General features: G+C 31.4%; 1 protein-coding gene across 1 annotated transcript in view; it reads right to left on the bottom strand.

Annotated features, from left to right (window-relative positions):
• LOC118201601 (alpha-1,3-mannosyl-glycoprotein 4-beta-N-acetylglucosaminyltransferase B-like) overlaps nucleotides 1-23,534 on the bottom strand; it is a 246,080-nt gene that overhangs the window by 126,644 nt on the left and 95,902 nt on the right. The window contains exons 2-3 of the mRNA XM_085820727.1: nucleotides 15,714-16,109; nucleotides 12,687-12,820 (exon numbers count right to left, since the gene is read on the bottom strand). Of these exons, the coding sequence (XP_085676853.1) occupies nucleotides 12,687-12,820; nucleotides 15,714-16,109 (530 nt within the window). The remainder of the gene's footprint in view (nucleotides 1-12,686; nucleotides 12,821-15,713; nucleotides 16,110-23,534) is intronic.

Here is a 23,534-nt window from a genome sequence, read left to right as displayed (position 1 = left end):
ATGAAAACCTCAGAAATGAAATATATACTTGATATATAAAAAAACAATAGTTGTTTTCGGTTTCATTAGTGTATTATTTACGTTTTTAAACGCTCGGAGATTTTTTTTATTTGCCTATGAGCGCTAGTTTGATATTATGGCTGCCTGTTGCATTGCTGCATGCCAAGATTGGGACTCTCTCATTTTTTCTTTTGTAGCCAGGCGCCGCTTTTTCTTCCCAAATATGGCAGCGTTTTCGCAGGTAGCATTCGAAAACTCAGACCGATCCCATCACAGTCATAAATTTGATCTCTAGATATAGCCTCCTTTTTAATTAGTTTGTGGAAATTATCTTTGAATATTCTAGCAATTCCAAAATTAGCAAATAGCTTTTCCCCATAAACGTTTACTACCTGATGCCGTACCACTTCTTCCGTCTGTCGAGCCAGCCAGAACTAGCAATAAATCCAGGCTCTCCTTCTTGAAATTCATCAAAACGTGTGGGACTTTCTCTTGTAAAATTGGCCCTGAAATGGGTGTTCCCTGTTCCCTTTGCTGCCTGAAACAAATAAAGCTCCTCACTCACTCTTTCTTATTCAACAGCTTTCATACTTTTTTCTTTCTTTTAAACTATTCGTATATGCTCTTTTCACACACCAAGACTCGATTTCAGACCTTTTCTTTTTCTACAGTATCAAAGTAGTCTGTCCAACACTTAAATCCATGGTCATTTTGTTTTCACTTTCTCCTTTGTCCAGTCTCTTTAAGGAATCTTTTTTCATTTCCATTGTCAGGTTAGTTTTCTTTCTTTTCTTTTCGAACTACATTTTCACTTCATAGAATATGAAAAGTTCACAAAAGTATGTTATTACTTATACACCTGAATGTGAACTGAGGAACGATATCCGCAATGAACTGGTGTGAGTCTAGTTTGTGATAAGATGCAGTCACAAAACTTCAGACAAGTCTCCTAACGTTTTGGATACATATTCTGGAGGAGAAAAACAAAAAGTTTTTTTGTGTGTATTGGCTTTTTGGTGAACTCTGCCTGTGCATTTTGACTCAAATAAACTAAACAATATCTATTTCCTTTATATGGTATTCATATGTTTTTTAACTGCAATTTATAAAATCATTGAATTCAAGGAAAAAAAAATATCCATGATAAATTGTACTTTCATTTTCTCTTTTTACTTAAATTGGTCAATTTTATGAAATTTTTTCTGTGTTATCAACAAACTTATTAAGACAGCTCTTCTTGTGTGAAGGCATGTATATAATTTATCTATCGATTTAATATTTTATTGCTTTATAAAGTTTTAGATGTATTTTAATATGCTATCTTTACTGGGATCTGTTCTTTACCGTTTTATGGCTCACACGTGAAAAGCTCGAGACATGCTCTAATACTACTGCTGGGATTTAATTTCTAAAATTAAAGTGCTGGAACTCTATAAAATGCCGACAGAAACGGAAACAAAAAATAAATAAATAAAACAATGATGAAACAATAAACAATCTGAAAGTTTTGAAACTTTATATTACACCCAAAGGGTTTTTTTAACATTTTGTGTGTTACCTCTATTTAATAAATATCCTATTCCTCGCACTTAAACTATAAAATTCAATTCAATAGCAGTATCACAAAATAATTTTAAAAGAGCATGTCTTTAGAATTTCCGATGCACAGCTTCGCGCGCTGGAGATGAAAATTAAAATATTTTCCCCCGTACATTGTTTCCATTGAACGCTTTGAAATCTTTGAGTTTGTTAATGAAAAATTCAAAATATTACAGTTAAATTACAAATAATTACAGTTAAATTAAAGTTTTACAAAATATGTAGTAGATAATAAAACAAATTCCAAATTTGGACTTTCAGATGCCTATATCCGGATGGAGGATTACGTTATTCAATATTTGATGGCTCTAGGTACCGCTGTTTCATTACAATGCGAGGAACATACATACATTTATGCAGATTCTTCATTATTTAATTTCGTTAAATATAATATAGGGCGATAACATTTGGTCACAACAATTTGAAAAGTGATTCAACACAAAATACCAAAATGAAATTAATAGCCTTTCTGGGCAAAATTGCCCTTTGGGGCTAAATGACAAATTAAATAAAATATAAAAAGATTAAAATGGTAATAAATTGAGTTAATAATAATTAAGTAAATAATTAATATATCATCAATTTAAATAAAAAAGAGTAAAGATTTAAAAATAAATGAAAAATTAACATTAATTTTTAAATAAATAAATTTAAAGATTTAATTAAAAAAGTGTTAATAATAAATTAAGATAAAGTAAAGCAATTAAAGCAATAAAAGTTAAATAAGTCCATAATAAACCATGACACAGAAGATAATATAGCCGCCTGATCTCCGAGAACCTTGTACAGGTTACACCACAAGGGATGGTCTGATATTACGCTCTCGAGAATACGAGCGCATAAATTACCAATTTTTACACCGAATTCAAACCCTCAACATACCACTCACACTAGCAGTCAGCCTTTGTTAACCGCTATACAGTCCAACAGGACAATAGGACTAAAAATATTTTCATTCAGGGGGGAAAGAAATGCACTAATATCTCAGTGTGAAGAAATATGTTTTTCTTTGGACTGATATGCATGTGCTTCGTTTTACGGCTTGTTTCCATGTAAGCACATTTTGACCAAATAAATATAGCCCATAAAAATTTCTTTTTGGTTTCGCATTTTGAAAAGGGAGATTTTGACCCTTAGCTGCTGAAGTTTTGACACGGATTTTGCTATTCCCATGAAAATTCAGTCGTTCATTCAATATCATAATCAATGTTACTAACTACTAAATAAAACACGCATGGTATTTTCTATAAAGAGAATTTCCCGTTAATATTGCAGTTCAGGAGTACAAGCGTTTGTCTGTTTCGAAGCTCTAGTTTTCTCTAGTTAGAATTTTGATTTGACGCAAAAATTGACTTTTTTATATCTTAAAATTTATACTAATAACACACAGAGTTTTTAAATTTATAACTTACAAATAAAGTCGTTTTTCGCATAAAAAATCTTTCTATGACATCACAAACTGTTAACTAGATGGTTTTCTTGCATTATATAATTTGAGTATGTCTCGTATTTTAACGTTTAATTTAATATTTGTTGCACATACCGGTTTACTTTAATCATTTTTAAATAACTTCTCTATTCCAAAACTCAATCAAAATTGAATTATCGGTTGAATTAATTCCTTTACAAAGCCCTCTATTTCAATTTCAGCTGTGCTTAAAATTTCTAAAAATAAAATGTTTCGCTTAATAGTACATATTTATTATTGTATCATGTGGAATTTTGAAAAACAAACAGATATTAGAATAAACATCTATAAAATAAGTCAACTTTAAATAACTTGTAGAGATATTAAATATTGTTTGAAAGCAGGAGAGATGAAAAATGAGCAACGCCTTTGCCGGGAATCGAACCACGGACCTCTGCAACACTCGCCCAGTGTGCTGACCACTACACTACGAAGGCATGCTAAGAAGGCAGAAATACCTTATAAACTTAAGTGTGAACTTCAAAGCAGAAAAGCTTCACTCAATTCTTTCTGCTTGAAAGCTATGAAGATAGTGAAAAGTTGGCCGAACATCTCACGTTGCGGGAGAAAACGGAGGGATGATTTTTGCCTTCATGAAATACACTATTTTAGTTAATGATGCTAGTTTATAGGCAACATGTAGAGGCGGAATTAGAGACAACACAAAAACACGCAACTTGTTCTATTCCTGACACTATGTAAAATCGATGACGTAATGCAAAACTTTGTATATTTAAAAATTTTACTGTACGAATCAAGATTTAATCAAGATTTGTTGTACGAATGAGTTAAAAATAATTAATTCATTTTAAGCATTTTAAATTTATAGGCATGCGTCGCATGCATCCCATGACGTAAGACGCAGCTCCTGAATTTATTCCAGTCATAAATTTTAGAAGTTTAAAACTAAATTATATCAGCTTTGTTCTGTGCTTTTTCCCTGCATGCGCTGTTAAAAACTAAAAATATAAATTTATCTTGCTTTAAACAGACATAATCTTGCTATGAAACGTTACTAAAACATTCAGTTTCCTTCGAGAGTCTAGACAAAATAAGAAATATAAGAAATATTTTCCCTTGATTATTTTAAAGCTTCATAAAATCTGTAATATTTCAGGACAACGCAAATTTAGAGCGATTTTAGAGTGGTAGTGTAAATACGAAAGTGTCCAGACAAACAAATAAAAAATTTATTCCATTTTTTCAAAAATCGAATCTAGTAAATTTCGTTGCAATATCACAGGAAATTAATCTTTTTCCATATTAAAACTATTGTCAGAATTATTTTATTTATTTTTCATTAAATCACTTTTCTCAGCAATATTAGGCAATAATTACTAAAATATGTGTTGAAAGTATGCAAAATTTGCGTTTTGTCATAACAATTTTCCAAAATGCCTCTGAAAGCTTGAAAAAGTTTGCTTTTCTTTTTTATTACATTTACTAATCTATAGCCTGCTTTTACATAAATTGTCAGTCTGCTGTTTTTTTTTTTTTTTTTTTTTTTTTTTTATTCACTAAAATCTCAAGAAGCGATATTTAAATATTAAAAGTCCCTTCCACGTGACATTTTCTCAGCCTAGTTACCACGACCGAACTGGCGGTCGCGTAAAATTTACTCGAAGTCGTAAAAATCTTAATTTTACATATCTAGCAATATTGTACGAACTCGAATTGAAGCCAGCCCCGAACGTCAGCCCTACTGCGATGTTGAAATGGAAAATTGGAAGAAATATTTTAAAATATACACCCTCAATAAACAGGTACTAATATAAATATAATAAACTGCCTAATTTATTAAGAATATCCACCAAATAAACTGTCATTTCGAAATTCCTCCCTTTCAGAAATTGAATTTTCATTTTCACTGCTAATTTAATTGGTGCTAATGCAATATTTTAAAATAAAAAAATTGCTTAAATAATTTGATTAATCTAATCTCTAAGGAATACGAAATGGTTAGAAATATTATGTTAAAATGTTGGTTTTTATTTTAAGGCCCAATATAATTTCGTTTTAAAAATTTGAATCAAACGTTCCTCTTAAATTTGAAGTAATTTAATAGATTAGATTCCTTTCTTAGTGATTCTGTCTGGCGCTTATATACTAAAAATTATTTCCATGCTATTAACTGTTTTTTATAATTTAGATTTTGCTGCAATGCATTCTTCACGTATGCCTAATTTATCTTTTATAATCCATTTCTTCCATTTAAAATGCCTGAATTTCATTTTATTTTGTAGTTTGTTTAGTTTTATATTTTTTGACTTACTTTTGCGTTATGTGATGTAGTACACAATGTGTGTAAATATTTTTTAAAACAAATTCAATGCTTGTGAATCAAAATATGAAAGCACTGATCTTTTCAATAAATTAAGTGATCTCATATATATGTAATCCTGTTTTTACGCGACAGATACGTTCCTGAAGAATGCAAGTAAAAAAGCGCTTTGTTTCCAGGGAAGAAAAGAATTGGTTCTAGATCTAAAGGATTAAAAAAATAAATTCTGAAATGATTTAGATTTAACGGCGCACCAGAGGATTTGTAAAGGTTTGTCTTTCTCTCCAGGAACATCTCAGGTTAGCAGTCTGCTCTTAAACCCACGCCTGCTAACACTTTTTTTTTAACTTTTAGCTTTATTATTAGACATCGCTTTCTTTTCACTTACGCCATATAAAATTCAACAGCAAGATCAGAAAGTATTTAAAAACAGCATACCTTTACAGTTCCCGATAGAATTTTAGATATTACCAGGTATTTTTTATATCTGCTATATTGTTTCTTTAATAAAAAGTTCTTTGTAGCTATTCTGTATGAATGTCTTCGGAGGGGAATTTTTCCTGAATGTTGGAAAGAGGCTGATTTGGTTTTGTTCAACAAAGAAAGGATAAAGAAGCTCCTTCCTCTTTTTGCCCCATTTGCTTACTGCTTTCTGTGGCAAGGTGCTGGATAAACATATGACACAACGGTTACAATATTAATTATTATCAAATAAACTTTTAAATAAAAATCAGTTTGGTTTTATGCCGGGTAAAAGTACTACCCAGGCTATAGATAATTTAATTTCTGACATCCTTCGAAATAGAAGGAATGGTAAACATACTGCAGTTTTATCCTTAGATGTAAAGAGCGCTTTCAACAAAGTTTGGTGCACAATTTTATTAAAGGAATTAAAAATATGAAATGTCTAAGAAATATCTTCTTATTAATATGTGATTTTCTGAATGAAAGAAAAGTTTCACAGAAATTAACCAAATGGGTTGTCCTCAAGCCTCAATATCTGGTCCACGTTTGGGGAATATTATTGCTAATATAGCTTTAAACATAACCTTACCACAAAATGTTAGTATATAAGCTTATGCTGACGATTTTGTTTTATTGTTTACTGGAAGTGGTCGCCATACAATTGATAAAGCTTTAAGTTTCGGTACTCAAGAATTGGAGAAGTTGTCTTTCCTTATTAATCTCAAATTATAGATAATTATAATAGGCTATAGATAATTTAATTTCTGACATCCTTCGAAATAGAAGGAATGGTAAACATACTGCAGTTTTATCCTTAGATGTAAAGAGCGCTTTCAACAAAGTTTGGTGCACAATTTTATTAAAGGAATTAAAAATATGAAATGTCTAAGAAATATCTTCTTATTAATATGTGATTTTCTGAATGAAAGAAAAGTTTCACAGAAATTAACCAAATGGGTTGTCCTCAAGCCTCAATATCTGGTCCACGTTTGGGGAATATTATTGCTAATATAGCTTTAAACATAACCTTACCACAAAATGTTAGTATATAAGCTTATGCTGACGATTTTGTTTTATTGTTTACTGGAAGTGGTCGCCATACAATTGATAAAGCTTTAAGTTTCGGTACTCAAGAATTGGAGAAGTTGTCTTTCCTTATTAATCTCAAATTTGATCCAAAGAAGAGCTTTCTCTTGGGTATTGCCAAAACTAACACTAGTTCAATACATCCTAGATACAAGCTGTATGGACAACCAATTAGAGTTTCTAAGACAATCAAAATGAAATCTCACTTTTATATAGGGTGCGGCAGCGTTCATAGTAGGATATTATAAGCACACCATAAGGCAGTAACTGTAATTTATTTATTACCTCTTATGTCAATTAATAGTTAAAGGTATGCCATTTACTAATGTGCAAGTCATTGTCCATTGCGTGGATTACTTTTTGAATATGATGCTCCCTCTGCACAACACATTCATCTAGGCGGCGTTGAAAGCTTGCCATAACTCGGCGTGACGTATTCCCTGGGACATTGCCGACGGCAGTTCGGGTGCGATCCTTCAACTCAGGAATGATGGCAAAATGTGTTCGGAAAACTTTTTGCTTCAGGTGCCCGCAAAGTCGGCACATGAAAGATCAGGTGATCGAGGCGGCCAGGAAATGTCACCAAAACGGGAAATTACTCTACCTGGAAATGTCTGTCGCAATGGTCCGTCCATCTGGAACTTTCCCATAATTTCTCAATTTAAAATTTTGCCAAAATTGACGCTGGGTAGCAATAACAAAGTAGTTACTCTTGAAATACCTTTCAACAGCAAAGGCACGATGCCGTGCACTCCAACGATCCATATCACTGTCACACTCGAAATGGCAGCTCATTAGTACACGAATGCGGCACGAGCTGGCGCGCATTCATGCAGTACGTCATTGTGGTACGCAAGTCAAATTACGCTATGAACGCTGCCGCATCTTGTACCTCACCTAAATCAAATAAAGATCAAATGCACCCATATTCTTAATAGACTTAGTAAAATGAATCTCCAAGGTAGCTTTCTTAAGCGTTTATATAAAAGGAGCTATTGAGAGAAAGATCTTGTATGCATGTTTCACATGGTGGAATGGAACGGTCGAAAGCGTAACAAAATTTTACAAATTTAAAAAATCGCTTTATTGGGTATTACTAAGTGTTTTAGAACTATTTTCACAGTAGCTCTTCAGATTTTGGCTGGATGTCCTCCGATCGATTTTAGCGGAAAAATAATATGCTATCTTTAAATTAAAAGCTGGTAATAAAACTGTCGATTATTTCAATGAGATCTTCTCAGCTAGAGATTTTAACTTTGATAAATGTTGAGACATTCACCCAGCTTTATTGAAACGATTGAATTGGCATAAAGGCCTCCCCAATATCACAGGCTACACGGTTTTTACAGATATATCTAAATTAAATGGTCATGTGGGGGCAGACTTTTGTGTGTTCTCAGATGAGAAACTAAGCTTACAAAGGAAATATAGACTTTCTGACAATACCTCTGTCTATCAGGCAGAGTTAGTGGCCCTGCGAGAGGCCTTATATTGACTTATTTCTAATTCTGTACTAGATCGTATAGAAATCTATAGTGACTGCGAAAGCTCAATTGTTTCAATTATGAATGTTTGTCCAAGTAGCGATCTAATTAAACAGATAAAAGATATGCTCATTTTTCTTAGCGCTTTCAGAGATATTAAACATATTAAACGAAGAGTCATATTGGTAGATTGGCAAACGCTGCCACTGAAAATCAAATTATTGATTTTTAAGTAAAACCTTCCTTTGACAGTTTGAAATCCTTGTTGAAAAAAAGTTTGTCTCTATGGCAAGCAAATTGGGACGACCCAGATTCTAAAGGAAGATTCACATATAATTTAATCTTAACTGCAAGTGAGAGAAGATGCCTAAGTGGGAAGTATCTAAACCAATCTTTAACTAATCATGGACACTTTCCCTTTTATTCTAATAGGTTTTCGATTAAAAATTGTGCCTGTCCATGTGGCATAAGTAATGTCGATATTGAGCACCTGTTGTTTAGATGCTCTTCCATGAAAAATATTGTTCTAAAATTTATTCCAGATTTTGCTAAATTTAATACTCTAAAGGATCTAAGTAAAAATACAGTGACTAAATTGAAGTTATCAAATTTCATAAAATATATATCTGCAAATGAAATGAATTTATATTTGATTGTATTTAAAATTTCCCTGTCTGTTTTAAGAAAAACTAAGATGTTTATGATATTCTGTTATTTTATTTCTTTGTATATCTAAGTAACACATTTTTATACATGTAAGTAACATATGTTATACTTTACAAAGTATGTAATAATGTGCTTTTGTTGGTGTAGCTGGTAAATCTCACCAGCTCCTAGACTTTAAGTTCAAATTTTAGTTGTTTATTCTATTTGAAGTTCTAAGTTATTTCCAGTAGTATTCTAAGTTATTTCCGGTAGTATGGTGGTAGTTCTAATGCTTAATGGGCCTGATTTAGGCCTTGTTTTAGATCTCAATGTTTCCTTAATTAAATATCTCCACTAAACCCTGTTAAGCCTCTAATGGCGGTACAGGAAGTTCGACCAGTCATATTATTTCTTTGAAAACTATCTGTTCGAGCTGTCGGTCTCCTAAAACCCAATTATCACAAAAAAGAAAAAAAGTATGAAATGATTTTAATTAGTCCATCTTATATAATTTTATAAAATATTTAATGTTTCTAATTAGACATTTTGGGATTTAAATATTTAAATGAATCAAACTAAAAAGTAAGAAAAATTTTAAGACTTAAGTTTGCTACTTATTCAGTCACTTGGTCTTCTTCACAGTAAGAGAAGGATTAAATTTGAAAGTTAAATATCTTACGCTCTACTGAATGGCAACAGATTGATTCGTGGAGATAAGTACTCTATTCGAGGCAATGGCTACACATTGCTTTCGAATAGCCGATTATATAGCTCAAAATTGAAAGATGAATACCTTACATTTTGCCGAAAGGCAACAGTCTAGAAGCTGGAGATCATTTTTTTCCCGAATAGTGTTGCCAACTCTGGCTTTCAAACTTCTGAGATTGTTAAATAAAAATTTATTTAATTTGTACAAAATACGAGTTAAATAAAAAAATCTGAAAGCTTTCAGATTTTATTTTACGCCCAAAGAAGTGTTTTTTTTTTTTTTTTTTTTTTTTTTTTTTTTCATTTACACATTCGTCCACATTTCGGCTTGCTCTTCTTTCAGCTAAAAATATTCAATAACAGCATATCTTAAGAATTTCCAATAGACTAGACTCGCAGGCTGGAGATAAAACTATTTTATTCTGCACAGTGTGTTGTCACTGCTCGCATCCAAATCCTTGAGTTTTTAAATCAAAAATCCGCTAAGTTTAAAAAATATGTAAATAATAAAAGTAATTCGAAATTCAAGATTTGAACTTCCAGGTGCCTGTATTCGGGTGGAGGATTAAGCTATTTAAAATTTGATAGCTCATGGTATCTTTGTTTTTCGCAATGCGAGAAACACACATTCGTGTAGGTTCTTCATTATTTATTTTTTTTAAATCAACATACAGGTCGATAATATTTGGTGGCATAAATGTGAAATGTGATAGAGCCTTTTATAGTGATTCGACGCAAAATGCCATTTCGAGACTAATAGCTCGTCTGGGCTTCCCCTTTGGTCTAACAAATTCAAAATTTTACAAGAGTGAAAATGATGATGAGAAAGCATGTTCTCACGCAATAGCAATGAATTTATTGATACTGTCGTCCATTAGTATCACGTGAGCACAATCTGTCTTTAACAAGATGTTATGTAATCATGTAATTTTTCTTTAGTGAGTTTATGCCACGAGTTAATGTAACAGAACGGAAATGTTTCTAAATTATACAAAGAAGAAGCAATAAAACCTGATTTTCAATTAAAATGAATTAGCTTCAAAATGAATTTAAAATAAATATGTCCTATATTTTTGAGCAAAACGCATTAAATTTTTATCAACGCAAACCAGCCGTCACATGCTTAAAATACAAAAAGCATATAGTGCAATTCTGACTTGAGATTATAATGCAAAACAAAAACTGCGATGTGATACAGTAATATAACTTACATATATACAGTGATATAATAACTGTAAATGCTACAAAACATCTCAATTAAACGAAAAACCTAACTAGCAAAAATGTTAAAAACAAGAACATAAGAATCATGAAGTCAATATGGAAAGAAATTTTAAATCTGTAAAATATTAAAAATATTCCAATTAAAACTGCCAAAGTAAAAATAATAACAATAAATTATAAAGTGAAAAAATATGCTTTTTCTAACATTCTCTGGAAAAATAATAATAAATAACATATAACGAACGCGTGTTGAGGTAATTACAGAAAAGAGACCTGAAATTTGTTAATTTTAAAATTAACAGTATGTAACGTGTAGAGTGATAAATATTTGAGAACAGAGATTAAAGAAGAAAAAGAGTTTAGAGAATCCTTGTGGGTGCTCCAAATTCTTGAAATGTTCTCTTTTGCGCAGATGGAAGGTACTGTATAAAACCATTAATTCCACACGTTAACTGAAGAGTAATCCAGACTCGTGATGGTTTCAGAATTTGTTTAGAAATCACTCAGAAGAGATTCCTACTAAATTGCAGTCTACTGAACTAACATGTCTTCAAGTGTAGGAAATACTATGTGTGCTTCCTTTCTGATGAATTGTATATCTATTAATAATTGTTTTCTGATTTGTAATAATTGTTTAATGAGTTTCTCCTGTTTTAGCAGGATATTGCTCAAACATTGCATTCTAAATGGTGCAAATTTTAGCTTGTTAAATATTCATATCATTTTGGAATTTTGTGAAGGCCACGCTTGCCGCAAGGTCGCGGCGTTATTGAACACGCCTGGGGTGCGACGCAAAGCTTTGTCGGAGACTGAAATACTTTGACTCCAAATACAGTAACATTAGGGAACGTTCAAGAAAGTGTGGTGTTGCCAACAGAAGGTTCTGGCATACTCGCAAAATGAAAGTTTCAGTAGTTATGCTCCTATATGATCTCTAATAAATATTAAACTAATGTAAAATATCTTTTGCTTTTTCAGTATATGTTGTTGAGTATTAATTTAAGAGTTGCAAATTTACAAACACTCTTTATTCAAAATATATTAGCTAAATTATTGCGATATTTAGATCTTTCAATGATGCTAATGTGCAATCCTTTTCATTAAAATTAATTGCTAAGCTTCACCCACAGTATATATTATTAATATAATAAAATTATATCATAGTCGGCTATGTCGAAAATCTTAAAAGTTTTGATCAATTTGGTGACGTTTCATTTGATTTGGTAGCAAGAACGTATGACAACGCTCTGAAATAGGGTAACAAAGGCCTTTTTAAGACTACGATAAAGATAATAATCATTTGGTATAAGTAGAATTAACACTACATTAAATTTCCGTACTTTATATAAGCATTTCGATTAGTTTACCTCAAAAGTAAACTATTTAATCAAAACCGCTTTGATTATAGTAAATAAAGATATTCGATCACGAGTTACTTTCCAAGATGTTCATTGACAAAATTACCTTATCGAAATAGACACAAAGTAAATTTTCCAAAAGAATTTAATCACAGAGCAAAAAGATCTTTAAAAAATGCGAAGTATTTTATTTTACTTACAAAGTTTGAAATTAATATTTAAAAATCAGGCATTCTATGCTTCTTATGGAATATATACATACTATATAGGATAGTTTATGCATATTTTAATATATTTACGTACATTCATATGTATGAAGCAATATTTTCATAGCTTGAAGCACTGAAGCAGTAATAATAAAATCTCACCTCGGCAATACAGACAATAATTAAAGCATCTTCTCTTTCCTTTTCATCCATATTTTCTATAAGATTCTCGAGAGTAGGAATCAAGTAACTCTCAATAGGTCTCTTCACAGTAGGAATACCCATTACCATAGTCACTAAAAATAAGAATAAATTCATAAGTTGCCTCGAAATACCATTTTGTTAGATAGGCAACATTTATGCAATGCAGTAAATAAATTAGCCAATTTTTTACACGTGGAATCCGAAAATGTGCTGGCTGAATCTGTTGCTAGAAAAATATATGCACTCTGCTTCTACGTAACAGATAGTTTACCAGAAAAAAATTATAAACCCACGAGGAGTTTCTGCTTTCTAAGAGAGGGCCCAGTCTTGGAAAATGTTTTCAGAGAAATCGGGAAAGTATTCACATGGAAAAAACTACAAAATCTTGTCTGCAACCACACCATTCACCATTATATAAAGCTTTAAAGTACAGCCAGCTGATCACTCGACACTGCTGGTAATGCACATGGAAGACAGAGGACTAATTTTAGAGTGAAATCCAATTGTGATAACTTGTTTTCAAACAAATAGTATAAACATATTTAATTCGATATTGTTAAGTTGCTCTATTACGTAAAAGTATTTTCTGAGAAAAATTTATGCCACTAACGTTGGCCTTTATTTTAATATAGACATTTGCTTATACATTTCGAAAATTTTAATTTACAAGATGATATAAAATTTGCATCTCAACACCAAAGGAGCAGCTATTATTTTCTGCCTTCGTATACGTGAATTGTACACATTATGATTATGCTTACGAAAAATGTTCGTAAATAATAAATATAATATGCAGAAATTTTAAATTACAACGGAACACTGCTTAATACAAGTTCCAATTAGAAGAAATAGTAATATACACACACACGTAATGTATACATATATACATATTTGTAAAATTCAGTGTCAGTAAATCTGAAAAACAACGATCTCTTACTTTATTACTTTATTCTTATTATTACTTACTTTCATTACTCTTTAAATTTAAACTTTGAATCAACTCACTCTTTCCTGTCTCATTAATTTAAACACAAATTTTACAATATAAACAACAGATTCAAATGTGTTATAAGCAAACCTATTGAACAGTAAACTAATTGTTTATGTTAATAAGTTCAAGCGTTTTCTCCAACAGTGGATTATATCAATTAAATTATTATTTCGTACTGGAAATATTAAAAATAGAAATACTTTTTCATATATTAATTTAGTTGGTTATATGTCTACAATTATATGTCTACAATCCCTCCAAATTACATGTGCTAGCGAATTTAAATTGAAAGCTTTGAGAGAGAAATACCTCAGTTTTCCAATGCCATAGGAATACTACTACTCTCTCAAGTTATATATCCTACTGTGTAACTTAAAATTGCATCTATTGGTGCTTTGTTTCTTAAGATATCGTGAATAATTACAGTGTTATGTCAAGCAGGAAAACATTAATTTGGGTATATTGATAATTAAATTCTATTTCATTTTATCATCTAAAAGTACTGGAAAGTTCTTCTGAAACTGGTAAATTTAGCAAGACTAAGAAAGGTAAACTTCCTTTTCATAAAGCTTAGTTATTGTTTAAAATTACTGATATACCTACAGTTATAAAGTAAACAAAATATTGTTATGCTTGCTCAGTTTATTTTCTTTTCTAACTTTATGCCTCAAAAATCTCTCGCTAAATACTGCCAGGATATATGTAAACCAGTAAATGTCTAAAGATAAATACTTGAAATAGTCCATTTATAGTAATCAAAAATCTAGACAAAACGAAAATCGCTATTATATACTTTCACATTAAATGATGCATTGTAATATTATATTTTCATACAACGCGAACATTAACATATTTCATTTTCGATATCAGCGGTCTAAAATTCAAACTGCATACGGGCCTAAGGCACGATCTAAAAATAACTCACAGAACTTTTGTTTTCAATTCTGTCATTTTTTTTAACATATTGAAAATGTTTTAACTAACAAAATAAAAAACTCTTTAAATTTTAAATGTTTCTTACAATGTTTATCAGAACGTACGCTAACAATAATAATAATATCGCAAAGAAAAAAATTCAAATTTATACCTATTTTCTATTTAAAATCTAAAGTTTGTCACCAGTAAAACAGTTTTGTTGGCTACAGTTTATAATTGCAACGTATGGACATTTAAATATTACATTTTCAAATTGTTATTTATTTCAAGTAATTCTAACATGCTTAATGAATTATTGAATAACTTGATTAATTTAAATGTAAAATTAAAAAATATGAAAACATTCTACATTTTCAGAGAAATTTTTCCAAGTAAGACAAATGTCGAGAATATATAAATGACAATTTAGTCTGTTACTTTTTCGATTATTTTTCACAATTTTCTTCAGCGTATAAAAAATACTTGTTTGCATGTAAATAAGTATAAATTTTTTTATTTCTTGCTACAGCTCTACATTTGACGGCGTTTCGATTCTGATCAAATTTATAGCCTTGAGAAAAATGGCAAGAAATTATCTTCATCACGTGTTGTAGAAGTCCACCAGTCAGTCGAGTTCTTATAAATTTTCAGATGTGAATAAAAGCTGTTCCCATGAAAATGCATTCCCAAAAAAGTGACTATTCTGACCCAAAAATTCGTAATTGAGCTTATTTACTTTTAGACGAGCAAGAACAAAATTTAATAATATTTATGTCTTAAAAATCTCTGAATAAGATTTACATCGCAGTCTAAATTGATTAGCTGCATTTATAGATTTTATGATGCGGTATTCATGTTCGTTTTTAATGGTAATGTAAACAATGTAAACTCGGACTTAACTAATTTTGAAATCTTTGAAATTTGCAGTAAATGCTGTATAATTCAAATATTTGCGTGAACCGGCAAAAAATTGCTTCGGATGACTCATGTGGACCGCTCGTTTCAGACCACTGTTCTATGGTATCGACGTTCATTTAATTCAGTATCTCTTAGATGTTCTAAATATAGAAACATTTTACCTCCAGTACGAGAAGCGGCGATCTTAAGAGCTGGTTGAAGGCCATCGAAGTTGTTCAACAGATGAGGCAAATAGTGATGTAAAGACGGCAACTGCAAGTCCAGCGTTTCGTCGAATTCCTTGTCTTTTCTCACAGGTACCGCACCAGGTCCGACGCTGCTGTATAACACTACATGCTGTTGTTGCCAAAGTGTTCCTCGGCCTAGATATACGCTAGGATTTTGCCTTGATGTGCTGATCTTGTTGCGGAGGTTGGACGACTGAAGCACGTGATCGAAACTCTGGCGCAAGGATGTGATGTCTCGAAGCCGTTCCTGGCTGAGCATCTTGGCGTGGCGCAGGCGTTCTTTCAACTGAGCTATCTGCTGCTGGAGGGATATGTTATCTGCAACATTGGCTGTAAAATCAAAGCGTTATGTATAAGCGTTATCTATCTATCAGGATATACTATTTATAAAAAGTACATTTATTTTCAATCACTGTAAGAAGAGCCTTTTTGGTTTAGCACTTATACCTTCGTATTTAAAGCCAGATAATTTATATCAATAATATACTTCATTATGCTTCTGAAGTGTATTAGTTCCTGAACCTACAAACGTATTTAGCATTTTGCCGTGAATAACAAAACTGTAAAACTCCGAATATCCAAAATAATTAAAGCGACAACCTTTCAATGTACATTTGAAAAATACAGATATTACCCTTGTTTTCGTACACAAAGTACTTTTTTTCTGTAATGTAAGTGAACGTTATTTTTTATTTTATTTTAAAAGTAATATTTTAATTTTAAGAAAAGGATCACAGTCCGTTCTTTTCAATAAAATTATAAGATGAGATTATATAATGAGATTATTTTGTATTGCCTAAAACACAGTCTTTTATCTCAGCCAGAGTAAATTACCTTCAACTTAATATATCACATATAAATTTTACTACCCTAAGCTTTGAAAAAGAAAATGCCTTCTTTTTATTTTTAAATTCGCAAAAACGAAACGCTGACATATGAAATATAATTTATTGTCGACATAAAATTATAGCATTAAGAATATTGCACATATTATAAAACGTTTGCATTTCCGTTTTGTAATAAGTTGGTGATTTTGATAAAAAAATACAAAAACTGTTCACCAGATTCTTCATTCAATTCAACAGTTTCTTAAATGCATATGCTGGATACTCTTATCTAATTATATTACAATATATTACAATGTAATGACAATGCATTAGTATTAGAATCAACAAAACAATCGAAAATCACGTAAATTCTAAAAGACGAGATAAATGTTATTTATTTCACATAAAAAGAAAAACGTCGGTTCAAAATTTTATTCATTTGGAGTCTTAGAATGTGATATCTAGTTTTATCAGCTTTTAAGCACTAGGATTTAATCTTGTGTTCGGTTCTTAGTGAATGTACCAAAACTCGAATGTGATCCAAATTCTCTTATAAAGTCATTCTAGATGTTTTCCTTTTAGGGTAGTTAGCCATCGCATGCTTTAACGTAATGTATTCACTAATCTTCACGCGCAGTCTCGTTCTGTTTATCTAAACCTATATTTTTCTAAAACTGGAAATACACCTTGCAGGTAACCTGGTTTCAAAATCATATTTTTACTTAAAATGAAAATAACTGTGATTTAATCCACGTATGAAAGAGAAACAATGTTTTGCTTTGTCTGCTCATTAAAACTGAATAAAAAGTGAAATAAAGCCTTTTAAGAGACATAATACTACATATAAAAATTCTTTCTTATCCAACTAGATTTAAATAGTAGCAAAGCTAAGAACATCAAAGGAGGTTTTGTAAACCTGAGTTACTTTACTCGTCTAAATAAATTTTCAAAAATGTATTATTCCTATAAGGACAGTGGCGGTGTATAGAATAATATGCATAATAGGTTTTGTGTATATTTTTATAAGCAGTTTGAGGAAATAAAAAATTTTATTTAATATAGCAGCCACCAAAGCACTTAAAGTTAATGACTATGGCTCTCCGATACTTGCACGGGAAAAAAAAGAGTTTCGTAAGGTAAATTTTGACCTATTTATTCATTTTATGATTTCATAATTGGTAATTTCCATTTGTTTAAGTGGCTTTTATTTCATTTCACATTAAATTTATTGTGTATGCTACCCAAATTTCCTCCCATAAATAGAGGAAAACGGATGTAAATAATTTTATAGCCTTAAAAAATTAAAGAGTTTGCTTTTACAATCGTAAACATAATAAAGTAATTTGCAATCCTTATATCAAAAGGCAAAATACTGGATATCTGCTCATATCATAAATGTACTACATCTGAAATGTAGTAGCTCCATGGCGGCAGTGGAGTTTCATAAAATGCTAATTTCATAAAATGCCAAAAGATATTTTAGATTACACCATTTGTCATATACCACATATAAGAATTCCAAATGTATTTAAATTTCTGACCATTTTTCACTCAGATTATTAATTTTTGTACACGCGGGGTAGATTAAATTAATCATGTTTTCTAGTATTGTATGATTTAATTCTTCTATTGGATGTGCAAAATAATTCATGGAGCTTCTTCATTTCAAAACGTGCGCAGTGTGTTCTAGTTTTTATAAATAATCTCTATAACTATTTGCATATTTATATACTTGGAATATCCTTCTCGAGAAAGGTACAATGGCTTTGAATCATTAATGTAAATAATACACTTTTTAATTTTTTCTGCGATTTCAAAACGGTGTTTCAGTTGTTCTTTTGTAATTCCTTAAAATATTCTTTTCATTATTTTCTGTACACATTTTAAGACATATTATAGCATATCCCCTTAAAATACAGCATATTTTTCACTTTATCTCAAGAGCAACTACTTCGTATAAAAATGACAACGAGTCACTGGACACTGGTAGTTCGGCCTGAGGTTCGGATTTCGCTAACGGGCTGGCTGCTTGAATGTTTTCATTGTTTTCCCATGTGTAACGAGTATATAAGCCACTGCCCCTTAGATAGTCCGCCCCAAAGGCATTCCTCCCCTTAAACAGATAGTCCTCGAGGTTTTGCCGTGGTCACATAAACAAAACCAAAACGAAACGACGGCGCTGTCTTATATGATTCGTATTGGAGGATAGCATGGTGGACGCCGTTTTCCAAGGTTATGTCTTATACATTGTCCACAGTTGTGACTCCAATTTACTTTTCCTATAAATGTTTTAACTTTATATATATATATATATATATATATATATAAATGTTTTAACTTTATATATATATATATATATATATATATATATATAGCACAGGGCTAACGAGAGCAATTGGGCTAACACCTTTTGGCCTAAAAATGTTTAAAAACAGCATATCTTTAGAATTCTCGATAGGCAGTCTCCCCGCTCTAGACAAAAATATTTTATTTGGTACAGTATGTTGCCGCTTCGCGCTTTGAACTCATTGAGTTTCTTAATTGAAAACTCGTTTAGAAAATATGAAACAGATAATAAAACAAATTCGTAATTTAAGATTTGGGCTTCCAGGTGCCCATATTCGGGTGGAGAACAACGTTATTTAAAATTTTATGGCTCTAGGTATTGTTATTTTTTTGCAGTGAAAGAAACATACACATATCCATGCAGATTCTTCATTATTTAATTTCTTTAAATATATTACAGGGCGATAACATTTGGAGGAAAGAATTTGTAAAATAATACAGCCGTTTATAGTGATTCGACGCAAAATGGCGTTTCGAGACTAATAGCCTTTCTGGGTTAAAAAAGTAAAAGAAAGAAAGGAAAATCTGATGCTTTCAAATTTTATTTTACGCCCAAAAGGACTTTTTTAACGTTTTGTTTGTTACCTTTATTTATTAAATACCAGGCTTGCGCGCTGGAAATATAAATGATTATTTTTTCATGCAATGCTGTCATTGCTCTCTTCGAAATGGTTGAGTTGAACCATTGAATGGTTTGTTAATCAAAAAGTCTTTTATGTAACGTTTGTAACCTTTTACAAATTTTGAAATAGATAATAAAAAATTTGAAATTCAAAATTCGGGCTTTCAATTGTCCATGTTCGATTGGAGAACTACGTAATTCAAAATTTGATGGCTCTTGGTACCTTTGGTATTTTTCACAATTGGGGAAACATTCATGTATTCATGTAGATTCATCTTTATTTAGTTTCTTTAAATATAATAGATGCGATAATATTTGGTGGAAACAGTTTGAGTAGTGAACTAAGGCTTGAAAGTGAAAAGATGCCAAATGCCCTTTTCAGACAAATAGCCCTTTGGGTTTAACGTCCCTTTGGACTAAAACATTGTTTCTACTATATTTTTAACATTGTGCTTCATTTTTAACCTTTAGATATATTACATATTTGCTCGTTCTAGAATAAGCATCATAAAACGGACTAACACTGTGAATTTGAAAACGTCAGAAATGAATTTAAAAATTAAAACAAAAGAAAAAATCTGATGTGTACACCATATGACTTTCTTGTACGTTGTATTAAATTATACGCAATTTTTCCTGCATTTCATTTGAACTCATTTCCTCGAATTTTATTAGTTATATATTTTTGTGGATATGTATATATTTATATACTACTGATGCGATCGATTGCATCCAAAACTGGAAGTACACATCTGCATGTTATAGCAGTCATATATACAAAATTACAACGCTCTGAGACTATTCGTTTCTGAGTTATACTAGATACATGCATACATACGCACAGACGTCACGAAAAAAAGTGCTTTGTGAATCCATTTTAAATCCTGTTTGGAACCCGTTTTTGGAAAAACAGTACTTTTCTGTTTCTGTTATTTTACAATGACAGTACATAGACTGCAAACACTTAATTTCTTTCTAAAAAAAGTTGTTTAAAGTTGGTTGATCCAATTGTCAACTTCCTATATATTTTGAAAGAAACATAGTGTTGCGTTCTGCGGGTTCGTGGATTATATGTGATAGATACAACACTTAATGAAGAAATAAAACACAATTTATTCTTTAGTATTACACAGGAGAGTTCTTAAAAAGATACGTTTACAGCGATCGAAAAACTACAATAAACACGCTGAAACAATCAGCAGCACAGCCTTCAATCTGTCAGGCTATAACGGTGAAGACAGCTTGCCGACAAAGCAGTAAAGTACATCTCTCGACTCGTTCCGGTCGCTGTTGGAGCTCAAGACACTGAACGTATTTGCGGTATTCTCTACGATACAACTCAAGATACACTCGGCGAGACACTGCTACTGCGGGTTTATATAGCTTTTGTCCTGCCTTCGAGACTTCGAGAATTAAACCGGTAAGTATTCGTTCTAGAATGTTTTCCGTGGCATATCACCAATTTTGTTTTGGAAAATGTCTCCAAATCGGCGATTTTGTAGATATTCCAAAAATATCTACAAATATATTTTTGGTCTGCCTTCCCTCGTCATTTTCTGGAAACCCTAAACCCCCCTTGTGGGGAAGCTACCTTCCCGCAGCTGGGCTTTCGCAACAATATCGTAACAAATATCTACTGACCTAAAAGTATTTATTATCCAGATTGTAATATTATATATTGACTTATTAGATCCAAACCAAGAAAAGTTTCAGATCAGTCAAGTTCAGGAACATATGTTTTTTAATCTCTCCTGCTAATGGCCAAGCACTTCTCGATCAAGGATTCCCCAAGAAAAGGTCACATCTACAACTATCTCTACACCGAAAATTTACCTAAATAGTTTCGAAAAGATATCCTTACTTTGTACCCGCAAAATTGTACAGCCAGTACCAGAAACAACCATGGCTTATTTGAGATTTGACTAGCGGCCCAATTATTTGGAAGCTGGCTGCCTTGATTACTATGCAGAGAAAGCTGTAATGCCTGTGAATAAGACAGTGATTCTTATTTAAAATCAATAAATTTATCTTTTGGTCAATTTTATTCCCCCTCTTTATTATTTTGATTATCTAATATAAATGCATTTTAATTTCTTATGAATTCATGTTCCACATTTCAGATGCAGAAAATCATACCAGTAAGGAAAAGATATGTGCACTATATAAGCTTTACAAATTTTGAAATATTTTAAACATTAAATTTATCTAAAAAATGCAAAATTTTATATCGAAAAAAATTGTCTCATTAAACCATTTATTACTAGTGAATTTATAGTAATTACAAATAAGCGTAATTGTAGTTCCAAAGACATTTCCATTAATTATAATTCCGCGTTAGCCCTAAAAAATTGCGTAAGTGCTATAAAAAGATTAAGTACTGTTTCTTTTTTTAAATTTATCGCTCTTTGGATACTAAATTTAATTAAAAAATAAATCATCTTAAGTTAAACCTGTAATATAAGACTCCTTAAATGCATTATTTGAGGAATTAATGAGTGTAAAATTCAAGAAAAGACGGAGAAATCTTTAAAAGATAATGGGACTAAATAACACAAAGATATCATGAACTCCTTTCTCTGTTTTTTTTTCGTCATTAAAAAATACCATCCCGTAAGGATATAAAAAAGTATTAATTAAAATTTTATTCTGCCACTGGATTTTCCAAATAAACAGGTAAAACAAAAATCAAGCATAAAAAATATCTAGTTTCCAGATGAATGCTTTAGGTTTACTTCTGCATTTTTTTACTTCACTTCTGTTGCTTTAGAAATGTTTTTAACTTCTTTCCATTTTTTTGTTCAATCTTTTTTTTTCCTTTTACATAAAAGAAAATTTATTTGCAACAGATAAGAATTCACTTCTTTGAAATCGTTTTTAGCAAGTACTGAAATATTTTTGTATCTAGCAATCAATAATAACGTATTTTTTCTTTCCTTTTCAATCATTGAAAAAAAAAAAAAAACTTCGAATGTGTACTGCTGGATACCATAAATACTGCTGGATTTTTTTTAATATTTCATATATTTTGCAGACACATTTTTATTGCATTTAGATGCAGGAATATTTCATTTTACTGCATTTTACACTTAATAAACTCCTATATAATATAGTAAATATAAGGCATATAACCTTACTTAGTAGACAATCCGTCCCCACTATTCTGTCAACTGCGTGTTCTTGTTTCGTGCCCTTGCATGTTACTCTTATAATTATCTTAGTACTTCAAAAGGTTTTGTTAGTAACATAACGAAAATGAGTTAAAGAACTGTATGATGACTTCTTAGTTAAGCATGTGGTGCGATATTTCTTATTTTTTCTAATTTTATCTATCTATTGATTGCCTTTCTCATAAATTTCTTTTTCCGACAAGTATTTCTTAAAAATTCATAATTTTAATTCTTAATTGTGTCGAGCTAGTAGTCTTTAATTTTCTTCATTCTCCCAGCAACTTGTAACCTGAAACCTGAACCGTATTTTCGGGGCGAATCGATTAGTTAGCTTACTTGAATATGACAAAGAAAAAGAGGTTGTCTGACTATGGGAAGAATACTTTCCAAGCGAAACTGGTTTTATTCACGTTACGCAAGGGTAAACCATAAAAACTAATCATGCTGTCCCCTTCACCTGTATTTGAACCCAGGTCGAATTACTAATATTTAGCGATTTTTAACCACTTGACTACTGGTGAGGCTCGCAGGAAATAGCGGGACCTTCAAACAGCTACCTGGATTTGGTATTGGTATATTAAATTACGGAAAAGCACTCGAGGGCTATCTTCCTTAAGGAAGGGATGCCTTCGTGGAGGACTTTTTAAGGGAAACTGGCTCGTATACACGTTACACATGGGGAAAACCACGAAAACACCCATGCAGCCAGCCCGTTCGCGGGATTCGAACCTCGGACCGAACTACCAGTGTTCAGCGACGTTACCGCTCGGCCGCTGGTGGGCCTACAGCTACC

Source organism: Stegodyphus dumicola, chromosome 7 (genome assembly GCF_044657685.1).
Source record: "Stegodyphus dumicola isolate Sdum_Otavi_A_Nest chromosome 7, ASM4465768v1".
Classification (NCBI taxonomy): Eukaryota; Metazoa; Arthropoda; class Arachnida; order Araneae; family Eresidae; genus Stegodyphus; species Stegodyphus dumicola.
Note: the sequence above shows the minus strand (reverse complement) of the source record. Positions and strands in the feature narration are given on the sequence as shown.